Raw genomic sequence first — 12194 nt, 5'->3', positions numbered from 1 at the left:
AATAGAGGCCTTCTCCCCAGGACTGTGGCTGCGAGTCACCTGCTCCCCTCCCCAGGTTCTCAGCAGGAACTTCCTTACCCTCCCCCTACCCAAGAAGACAGTCGCCTTCTCTATCACTTCCCTTCCAATATCTAGACCTGACTTCCTGTTCCCTGGGTTAGTAAGGAAGTGTGAGAAGGGGAGGACCATGGCCTCAGCAGAGAGCTTCTTGGTGAAATTAGCCTGTAGGCATGACTATGGGGACATTGTCTTGATTAGCGAATGCTGTGCAAAGGTCCAGCCTCCTGTGGGCAGAGCCACCCCTGAATGAGTTGAGCGAGCCACGGAAAGCAAGTCAATCAGTGGAAACCCTCCGTGGCCTCTGCTTCGGTTCTTGCCTCCAGGTTCCTGTCCTGACTTCTCTCATGGTGGGCAGTGAGGTGGAAGTGTAACTTGAACAAACCCTGTCCAGCCCGAGTTGCGTTTGGTCATGGTATTCCATCACAACACTAGAGACCCTGACTAAAGCAACAATTAAAAAAAAATAATATCTCAGGGCTGGAGAGATGGCTCAGCGGTTAAGAGCACTGCCTGCTCTTCCAAGGGTCCTGAGTTCAATTCCCAGCAACCACATGGTGGCTCACAACCATCTGTAATGAGATCTGGCGCCCTCTTCTGGCCTGCAGGCATACATGCAGACAGAATACTGAGAACACTGTACATACAATAAATAAGTAATCTTTTAAAAAATAAAATAAAATACCTGCAAAGAAAACCACCCGCCCCACTACAAAGCCATCAAAGGCTTAACCACCAGCAGCAAACTGAAGTCTGAGGAGCTCGCCAGCAGCCTCCTGCAGTCTGTCCCCAGAACAGTCTCTCGCTTGCTCACCAATGATCTCTTTTCAAACAGTCTCCCTTCCCCTCCCAGCTCCGTGGAGCATCCCAGCTGTTCCCCTGATGTCTACATCCACCCAGCCACGTTTAACGGGAATTCATTTCCATCTATATCTGATCCCAGGAAGATCATATTTTAAGGTCTAACGGAGATGCGATTGGAACACCCTTTCACAAAACAGAGAAAACAGAGATTTAGAAGACCAGCTCTCTGGCCATGACCTTCAATAAACAGTGCTGATTTTCTGCCGTATAGAGATCCTTATAGTTAAATGGACCAAGCATTCGGTGAATAAGCTATCTTTAAACCGACAGCTCGTCCCTCCATGCAAAACAAACAGTACAGTAATGGGGCAGGAATGCTCTTGTTACTAGAAACACACAACTTGCTGACTATGGTGTACTCCCAGCACTTGGGAAGCTGAGGCAGGAGGATCATGAGTTTTAAGTCAAGCCTGGGCTGCTGTCACGAACGCCCTTCACAAAGAGAGAATGCTGTGATGTCACGTGAGCCCTTGTCCACACCCAGGCTTTGCCACTTGATGGCATCATGCCTTTTTCACCTTCCTGGGGCTCCACCAATCCTTACAGAAGTGCAATGTGGCGCGGATGACATCACACATTTGAGCAAGAATGTCGATAGAATAACAGGTAGCAAACAGGTGGATGTTTTGTTAGGATTAACGTGAGCGCCGTTGACCAGATGGGGAAACTGAGGCTCTGGATGTGGCTCAGCCAGCAGCAGTCAGATCCTACACCACAGAGCCAGGCCTCCTGCTGAGAGTGAAGCCCTTCTCTCCCCACACACTTGCCACCTCCTCACACCCATCAGCCGAGGCTAGCCTGCTCCATCACAGACATCACACTGCCTCGTTCACAGTCCTCCGCTGCACACCTCACACCAGCAGACGTGGGACGCTGTCAGCACCTGCTAAGGCAGACACACGCAGGGCAGAGACACGACTCTGTGTTCCAGGATACAGAGAACAATGCCACCACTCACGATTGGAGAACACCAGGAAAACTAGAGGCTCCAAAGGCCAATGACCTATCCAAGGAGAGCAGGGACAGGCAATCAAAGTGAACTGTCCCTGAGATGGGTCTCCTGAAACCAGGCTGTCATAACCCAAATCAAAAAGCACAGAGGGGCATGGGCTTCGCATGGTGCTTACTCTCCTAATTTTTTAAATCTTTCCCTGAATTTCTATGACGTTTTCCGGCTTTGTAACAAGAATGAATTCTTCAGTGTGAACTTGTTTGGGAGTTGTGTTCCCTGGGTGGAAAGACCAGTATCAATGTTTATATGGAAGGCCAGGACACAAGGCAAGAGGGACCTGGGTCAGATGCATTCTAATGGAGGCGGTGATGCCATATAAGGATACGAACATTTAGTAGTTCCAAGAAAAGTAAGGGGCACAGAAGAGGGTTGTAGGTATCCTCGAATCATGAATCTGGAATGTCCCACAAAGCTCTTGTGTTAAAGGTTTGACACTACCGTTTTATGGAACCTTTAAGGGGCCAGCACTCCCGAGGAGGTCTTTGGGTCTTTGGGGCATGCCCTTTAAGGAGATGTGGGGCCCGGGTGTCCCTCTCGCTCTCTCTTTCACTTGGCCATCATGAGATAAGACGTTCGCTTTTCTGTGTTCTTCCACCATTTGTTCTGCCCAGTCTGTCATGGACCAAGACTGTGAGCCAAAGTAAACCTTTTCTCTTTATAAGCTGACCGCCACTCCTGGTGTTGGTCATAGTGTCAGAAAGCTGACTAACACATTGGCTTTTGATGAAGACGGTCAGAGGAAATGACAGGGAAGGGCTCGAGTTCCGGTTGTCCCTCAAAGCTACGGGAAACCCTGGGAGTGCTGGCTTAGGATCAAAGGGCAAGGGATATCTAAAGTTAAAGTCTGTGGTGACCCACTTAAATCAAAGCGAGAACTGGCTTTCCGGTGCAAAAGTAGCCTGGTGCCAAGGCCACTTCTGCCTTGCTAAAACCCAGTCTCAGCTATGACCCAATTCCTAAACCCATGCCATAACCCAAAACCATCTCCTCTGGGCCTTCATGTCCATTTCTTGACATAGGAGCCCATCATTACAAACTACATTTCCCAGGATCCCTAGAGTCCATCATAGAAACTACATTTCCCAGGATCCCTAGAGTCCATCATAGAAACTGCATTCCCCAGGATCCCCAGGTTCAAACAATGAAACGTTTCAGTAGGAAATTGAAGGGTAGGATGAAGGGAAGGTCCAGGGTTTCTCCATCTGTCTCTCAGCACCTGCTCAGCACCTTCTCAGCACCTTCTCAGGAGTCCAGGCAGACCAACTCCAGGGTTTTTCAGGACCCCTTCCCTTAGTCCTGCCCTAAGGGTGGCCACTCTGCAGAGGTTCTTTGCTGTCCCTGGGTGACCTCCCAGATCTTCTGACACTGTAGCTGCTCTCTGATGCTGTGCTCTCTCTGTGGAACTGTGTGCCATGAGCTTTTATATCCCTTTCAGAGCCTGCTGGATGCCATGCTTAGAACTCCCATCATCCCAGGACCTTCCGCAACTCCTCTGAAATCAGCATTAAACATTTATGTTTTTCTGCATCAAGAATTAGTCAAAAACTGTTCTACAAACATGAAAGACACCATAATTGAATTAGAATTAATATATGTAAATTACAAAAAATTAGGAAAAGGAAAAACCCAAGTCACAATGATTGTTTAATTAACTTATAATTCAGACACCCTGATATGACATCTCATTGTTGATTTATTGTGTTTACTTCCAGATTATTCTATTATGACATAAATTCTTTGCCATTAATTAAAAAGAAATCTGTATGAGATGGTAGAAAATTGTTAGAAATTTCTAGACAAAGGAAATATGAGCACTCTCTAGGGTCTCATTTCTTTATGTCATATCAGCGACATTTGCCTTGAAATTATAGCCCGCTGCCACTCTTTCGGGACAATAAACAAAATCTACCAGAAACATGAAACATTAGCCACAGAACTGAACCATTTTATTTTCTGGGCAAACCATGGCTTAGCTCCACAATGCCTGTTTGCTGGGCATCGAGATTCCGGCAGGGTGATTGACACTGCTGTGGTGGGCATCTTTGGCTGGCAGGTATTTCTGGGGGCCCTGCTCTCCAATGGTGACATCTGAAGAACGCACTGTTGGGTCCGCCAGCCATTGCGCAGGCAGCATAGACTGCACTCTTACAATCCTACGTGGTGCAGCCTGCCTGTATGTGTGTGCGCGAGGAGAAAGAGGTCCCTGTTGCTCAGGACTTGACGAACAAAATCACCCTCGATTAAATCCATCACAGGAGAAAGCAATACAATCAAGAGGCTGGTTAAACACGGGACACCCAAGGCTGCTGCCGGCACAACAGCAGTCTGACGTAGAGCGAATGGTCTTTCATAGACAAGAGAAGTGCGTTCTCGAAATCAGGAGAATGCAGTATGGCAAACACGTGAGTCAGTAACATGGACTGTGTCCTGTGGCATTGCACTGACTGTACTTTCTAATCTTATTTTCATTTTTATATATGGTGTGCATGTATGTATGCCTTTTGTGCATGTGCGATTACTTGTATGTTGGGGTGCACATAGGTATACGAGCGTGTGTGTGTACATGCACATGGGTGTTACATGCTCATGGGTGTGTGCACATGTGGAGGTCTGAGGCTAATGTCAGCACCCACCTTATTCTCCCACCTTATTCAATAAGCAAGGACTTTCAGTCAAATCTAGAGCTCACTGATGTGGCTAGTCTTGCTATCCAGTCTGCTCTGGGGGTGGGGGTCCCACACCTCCACCTTCCCAGGCTGGCGTTACAGGAGGGCTGCCATGCCTAGCTGGCAAGTATGTGTGTTCTGGGGATCTGAACCTGGGTCTTTAAGCTTGTGCAGCAAGCCCATTAGCCACGGAGCTGGCCCCTAGAGCACTCTTACATAAGTGGCGGAGTAGGAGGTGTGCTGACCCCAGCACTACCACCCAGGAATACTGCATTGCCCTATGACGTCACCATGCAGCTCCACTGCAGTCTCACTTGCTGTTCTTGCTGCTGCTGCTACTGTTGCTGCTGTTTCTGCACTGCTAGGCAAAGTGTGCCACCAGGGAGTTACATCGCATGAGACACCATCATCTGTGCTGCCCTCTGACTGGGGTTATACTTTTGAGGCTACTCATACCTCTATAGTAATTGTAAAAAGAAGTAATTTGGGGACCTGGGGTGGAGTCTGCACCTGGGAGGCTGAGGCAGGAGGACTGTGTGTTTGAGGATTTGCTGGACTACAAAGCAAGAGTCCCTCTAGAAGGGTAATTTTGGGTGCTTTGTAAACTTTTGACTTGGTTCATATCAAATGATATTCACATGTGTCCTGAGAACCAAGACTCCATCTTCCAGATGATTATCACTTCTGGATTGTGACTGTCATTTAAAAACAGAACGCGAGTGGCTTCTGAGGAGCCTGCAGCACTGACAGAGGTGCAGAGCCATGAGGCACATCTTGTCTCCTAGAGGTGTCAGGCCAAGGACAGGGCAGCAGATCCTCTAACACAGCCATATAGATTGTTTCTAGGGTGGCTGTGTAGATCCCTGATACACAGGCAGGTTTCACTCATAGGCTGGACAAATGAATTGGTGATTAGGAGCATCTCTGGTCTTCCACAGAACCCAAATTCAGTTCCCAACACCCACGCTGGCTCACTCACAACTCACAAGCTCCAGGGGACCCAACATCCACTTCTTTCCAGTCTCAGTGGGCACCCACACTCACCTGCACAGGCTGGCATGTGTGCACATAATTTAAGAATAAAGTAGAAATTCTAAAATATACTTCAGAGTTAAACCTTGCCATGGTTTGGTCACTAAGCGTCTCCCTAAGAAGGTTTTCATGTGGTAGCTGAGGTGATTGCTCGGTGAATGAAACACTAACCTTGCAGGCCTGAGGGCCTGTATTTGATCCCAGAACCTATGTAAAAAGCCAAGCACAGTGCCACGTACAACCCAGCAATGGTAGAGTGGCTGGGCAAGGATTAGGGGCATCTCTGGAAGCTGGCTGGCTAGCCAGGCTAGCTTACTTAGTAACACCCCAAGCCCTGAGTCCAAAAAAGTGGAATGCACCTGAGGACCAGTACCCAAGGCTGTTCTCTGACCTCCAGGTACACAGCACCCAGGTACACACCCACACTTGTACACACACCTGCACCCACCTGCATGTGCATATGAACACACTTGTGCACACACCTGCACCTATCTACATCACAGCACATGCACACACCTGTGCACACACTTCCACCCACTCACATGTGCTTATGTATCGAGGTTTATGTTGGGGTTAAGCCCCACTAAGCCTCTCAGGACTCAGAAGGATTGCTATAGCAGGCGAAAACCGGCTAATAACATCTGAGGGTAAATAAAATAAATTAGCTCACCTACGTCTTTTATCATGTCCCATTTGTTTTTCTATGCCCTCTCTAATGCTCTCTTGACGTTTCCTTTCGATGTTCCTCCTCGTGTTCCTTGCTGTTCTTTGCTGTTCTACCCATCCCACAAGGTGTTCTGTCTCTATGCACACAGACACAGTTAACAAGCATGCATTTCACGGAATCACAAAAACAAGTAAATCTGACAAAGAGGCGCGTTCATCTCAGAGGAGGAGGCGTGGCTGTGAAGCTCCCGGCAGATACCAGGAGGATTAATTAAGATTCAATACAGAGTTCTAAGAAGTTTCATGCACTAACTACATTTCTTATGTGTAACTAGCTAAACTAGAAGTTTGTGGTTAATAACTGTGGAAAACCACGGCCGTGCTGCTGCGCTTCTTCCCCTCCCCCCCCCCTCCTCCCCCGTGGCTGGGAACACTGCCTTGTAGTGACCACAGGTGAAAGTGTTTGATTTACATCAGTGTCTTGCTAGCTGAGTTAAAGAAAATTCCCTTGGAGACTTTGCTTCCAGCTCCAACAGGGCACCTGCTGGCAACCAGGTGAGAAGGAATTTCCTTCTCTGGGGCTGGTTTGGCGACCCAAGGTTTTCTCCTGTACATTTTAGGGGTAAAGGTGCAAACAGTTAATTTCCTAGACTAAGTCCTGTGTCAAATGGAAGGTGAAGGTAAGTACAGAAATATTAATAGCTTGTTACGGTGGAGCCAAGGCCAGTAGATTACATCTTCCTGATTCTGCTGCTAGAGAATTCAGAGCCACCCAGACCTGTTTATCAGTAAGAGCAGACACACTGTCTTTCTGCTCAGGGCCTTCCTGCTCCTTTCTTGTCAATAAGGATAATCGTGGGGGACTGGCTTTGACTATGAGATTTGACTATGAGAACAAAGGTTTGGCTGAGGGACTGCTCGCACCCCCCGGGATCCACAGGATGGGAAATGTATCCAGTTGCCAGCACAGGAGAAGTCAGGTTTAAAGAGTGGTTTATACACTGCCATTATGGAAGGGATCCAGAGGACAAGTGTTCTCAAAGCTTTGCACATCTGGTTTCCCGCCAGATCATACTCTTGTGGCTCTGTCCATGGATCTCTCAGCTGTGCTTTTACTGTGTAATACTTGTAGCTCACAACACTTATGCACACACACACACCTGTACCTACCCATGTGTGCGTGTGCTTATGCAACATACCTGCATCCACACCCATGTGCATATGCACACAGCACAAGCACACACTTGCGCACACACATGTGCAGACTGTGTGCTGACAGCTCTAGCCCCTATGTCATGCACAGAGGTGGGTCTCTTAGGCACTAACTGGGTTGTGGTGCTTCAGTCAGGATCAAACCCATCAATGGGTCTATGACTTGATGGTGGCATGGGAGAGGTGAGGAAACTAGGAAGTAGCACCTGGAGTAAAAGACCAGAGGCCTGAAGCCAATTCCTTATTCCCAGCCCCCCTCCCTGTGCCCCCTCCCTCTATCCTTTCCCCATATCACCCCTCCTTCAATTTATACCTTCCCTCTCCCTCCCCCTTACCTATCGCCTCTCTCTCTTCCTCCCCTATCTCTCCCCTCCCTCTCTCAGGCTGCCTTGAGGGGACCACCTTCCCTCCCTCCCCCAGGCCTCTCTGCTGTGACTGACTCCTCTGCTTTCTAACAGAGCAGCCACAGATAGAAACCTCTGATATCAGGAGCCCAGACAAACCCTTATTCCCTTACACAGCTTCTCTCTGCTGTCTCTCAGCGACGAGAGTGACTCTCTCTCTCTCTCTCTCTCTCTCTCTCTCTCTCTCTCTCTCTCACACACACACACACACACACACACACACACACACATCGCCCCCATGCACACACACATCACCACCCCCCCGCACATACACATATCACCCACAAATATACACATCACCTCCCCCCACATACATCACCTTAACACAAAACACACAACACACATACACGTTATACACACACACACACAGCCTTGGCGTCACAAGAAGGGTATAACATAAGACATCTGAGAGGCTCATAGGCACACCACCGTTCCAGCAGCAGAGATGAAACATGTCTGACCTTCCTGCCAGGACAAAGGGAGCTTTTTTCTCCCTCGTTCATGCGTACGCCTGGATATATTGATTATATATCTCAAGAAAGTTACATGGTCCTTCGAGGGAGAGACAGTGGGGAGCTCAAAAAGAGAGGATTCAGGCAACTCTGGCTCAGAACATTTGCTCTTTCTGCAGCCAGCCTGCCTGATCTTGGTCTCTCCAGGGTGGGGGCAATGGGGAAGCACTAGCTAAAGTCATTCTCAGTCTTCTGCCTGCACGGGCCATCCTAAGGATGGAACAGACTTCAGGTGGAGAATGTATGGTTGTGGGGACAGGAAAACCCATCCATGCTTGGTGACTGAATAGAGGGGATAGTCATGGGAGCCATGGTTCTGGTAAGTGTGACACCCAAGACCCGACTCTGATCTTCACCTCCCACCAAATTCTCCTTAGCCTGAAGCAGGGTCTCCTCATGGCCCCAGAATGGCTGCCAACAGCTCAGAAAGGTTGTTTTGCACTTTCCTTTATAGACAGTGAGGAAAGGGACCATCTCTGCCAGCTATTTGTTAAGAAATATGAGTCACACCCTCCAGACACCTGCAGGAATGCACACTTGCATCTCATTTGCTCAGACTGGCTCACATGACCACCTGAGGTCAGCCACTGACTTTAGGGGCACGTTGGCACTATTTGTCACCAGCCGTTCAGGGTCATCTCTGCTGTTGGTACAATGGGGAGCCCTAAGATACACAATGCTGCAGTGGGGGAAATTGCTAAGCGGTGAAATGATATCAAAAGAGTGAGGGGGCCGGAAGGATGGCTCAGCACCCAAAGAGCGCTGTCTGCTGGGTTTTGTCCCAGCACCTACATACCAGCTCACACCTCCCGTTCCAGGGAATCTGGTGCCCTCTTCTGGCCTCTGAGGACACTTCACAGGTGTGGCACACACACACACACACACACACACACACACACACACACAAAAGCAGGCCAAAGATCCATAAGGTATGTATGTATGTATATATATATATATATATATATATATATATATATGAGAGAGAGAGAGAGAGAGAGAGAGAGAGAGAGATATGTCAAGGAAACACTGGGCATGTGAGCATGTGAGAAAAGAACAAATAACTATTAGATAACAGTTTGAGAATGTTCTCGTCTTCACACGCTGGCTGGGGCCAGCTCACTGGCTGTCCCCTAGGGTCAGGGTTTACCACCAATACTCAGCCAAACTTTGAAGCACTCTGTAGTGCTGAAATGAGTAAATTACATCACCCAGGATCTGATTGATTGCTAATTATGGCTAGAGCTAAACTTTGTGACTCCATCATTTCCTACCCGGTGAGCTTGTTCGAGACAGCTCCGCACCGGACACCTTTTATATCTGATACAGATACTTTTTAATCAACAATGCAGTTACACCTCAAACGCCCCATTGTAAGATGACATTTTATAAAAACAAGTCCATCTGGTAGGCAGGGAGAAGGGTTGGGAAATTCTACCTTCTGGGCACATCGCAGTCACGCATTCTCAGCAACTGGGAATGGCAGCCATGAGTCTGCATGGAAACCCATGCGATGGGTTCAGCTGCAGCAAAACAAGGGCAGAGGAGTGCAGGGGCCTTCTCCCTCGTGGCGGAACAGTTTCTGTTAATAGATTCCGTTGCCTTCAGTCAAGTACCCATGGTGACACCAATAGGTGGCCCGATTCCAATAGTCACACAGATGTCCCCAGTTAAATACAATGGATCACAAAATGAAAGCAAAAGTCATGAATCTAGGAAAGGGACTTGGTAGAAAGGACATATCGCTAGCCCCTATTTTGCCACTTTTTGAAGCTCTTCTCCTCATTGATAATATAACTAGCTCATATCTACTGCAAAGTCATATGCTATCTACATCAGCTAAGAAAAAAGGAACAAAGCCTACCACAGCCCCACCCCCACGAGGAAGCACTATGTCTGGGAGCCGTGTCCTTCCGTGTCTTTGAAAAACGTATTTCCATATCTTAAAAGTTAAAATAGAAATCTCTTGTAAATGGTGATTCCTAACTTGTTCTCTTACTCCAAGAATGCAGAACACAAATCAATGAAGTTACTCTGACCACTTTTAATTGCTGTATAGTACTCCGCTGTCTAGACGGGTCAGAATTGTTTACTCTGTCTTCTCTAGTGAGATGTGCAGGCTGTTTGCCTTCAGACTGGGTGATCTTAACCAGGCACCTCCTCATCTGTCAGGAATATTCTCTTGCAGGATGCTTACCTGAAGATGTTAGTTCTAAGGGCATGCTCCCTCCTAAAGCACCTGGAAGGCCTCGGTGAACGGTCCTTCTGCAAGGCTTTCACCGTGGGTTTCCCACCAGCTTTATCCGAGGGGACCCATTTTCCCATCATCTCTTAGCATTTCGTTTTACTTACAAAAGATCTTAAGGGGGAATTAATTTCAAAGCAGGATAATATTCTGATGAGTATTTCTCCAAACCGAGTCCTTTTAAAAGGCAGATTTTATATAAAGTATAATTAATTAAATCATCTTTTTAAATGTTGACCTGGTATCAACTTCTGTCTAATGAAGTTGTGGATTGTCTGATTTATCCAGTGTCTGGTTAAGACTAATAAAAAGGTGAAAGAGAAAGTCACTATTTGTATTCCCTGGAAACCCCACCACCAAGATCCTGCTGTAAGCATAAAGGAGTCAAAGCCACTAGCAGGGAAGGAATTCAGTTCTTAAAAATCAACTGCCAATGACACAAATAGTAATAATTTTTTAAAGTCCCTGTTCTTTCTTTATTTCTCAATTTTAAGTTATATTTTTATTTATTTATCTGTGGCGGGGACATACACACACCACTGCACACACATGAAGGTCTGAGCATAGTTTGGGGTCTGTTCTCTGCTCCCTGCATAGGGGTTCTGGAGCTCCAGCTCAGTCCATCAGAGTTGGCTCCTTTAATTGCTGAGCTCTCTGGCTATTCCTATGTACTGTCAAATGTTTGCCTGCGGTGACTCAGGAATCTGGGGGCTAGAGACCACTCCCCCGTTCTCCTGAAAATGCTGACCAGCCCGGAAAGTCGGAACGATTTGTTCCAACCCATACAACTAGCCAGGGTTACGTCCCTCAGAGCCCTCACCATGCCACTGTGCCAAGTGGCCCCTACCAAGGTAGAGATGAACCCAGATGCCTGGGCCCTCCCAACCTGGACAGGCATGGCTACAGTTTTGACGATGGATGGCCTGGTCCTCGTGTGGAGCTGTGGAGAGGTGAAGCCCAGTAGGAGGTCTCTGGGCCATTGGGTGCATACCCTTCTCCCTTTCGCGTCCCAGTCCTGAAGTGATCTGTTCCACCATACCACACACCCTAACCCTGATACAGCTCCAAAGCAAAACGGGGCCAAGTGCCACAGCTCAAAGCCTCCCAAGCCACGAGCTGGGGTGAACTTTTACCTTTGCATACTGATTATCTCGGGCTACAGGAGCTCTGTTGTCAGACTCCAGCTGGAACAACTGTGCTAATGTCCCCTTTCCTGTCATTTCCTGCCTTCCCATCAGGTCGCAGAGAAGCCAGTGGTGAAGAACATCAGGTATTTAGACAGGGAAATAATCAACCTCAAGAAGGATCTTATACGAAGCCGGTGAGTGAGCCCTGCAAGGAATGACTTGTGAGCCAACGGACCCCCGCAGTGGGGCTGGGGACGGGGCAGGGTGGGGGGGGATAAGCCTTTCCCTAGACATCCACTGAAGTACTCAGAAAGATGTGACCTTGGAAAGATCAGAGACAGGGATCTGTTTTGGTTTTATGTCTCAGGGAGAATTAGTGGCCCCCATCAAGCCCGACTGG

The 12194-nt window shown here is 48.0% G+C and overlaps 1 protein-coding gene across 2 annotated transcripts in view; it reads left to right on the top strand.

Moving 5' to 3' along the window:
* The window catches only part of Ccdc60 (coiled-coil domain containing 60), a 163782-nt gene that overhangs the window by 59998 nt on the left and 91590 nt on the right, over window positions 1-12194 (top strand). The window contains exon 2 of one of the 2 annotated variants that reach the window (XM_038346607.1): window positions 11906-11988. In XM_038346607.1, the coding sequence (XP_038202535.1) occupies window positions 11906-11988 (83 nt within the window). The remainder of the gene's footprint in view (window positions 1-11905; window positions 11989-12194) is intronic. The other variant, XM_038346608.1, reaches the window with a different exon arrangement.

The sequence above is a fragment of the Arvicola amphibius genome, chromosome 10, assembly GCF_903992535.2.
Source record: "Arvicola amphibius chromosome 10, mArvAmp1.2, whole genome shotgun sequence".
Lineage (NCBI taxonomy): Eukaryota > Metazoa > Chordata > Mammalia > Rodentia > Cricetidae > Arvicola > Arvicola amphibius.
Note: the sequence above shows the minus strand (reverse complement) of the source record. Positions and strands in the feature narration are given on the sequence as shown.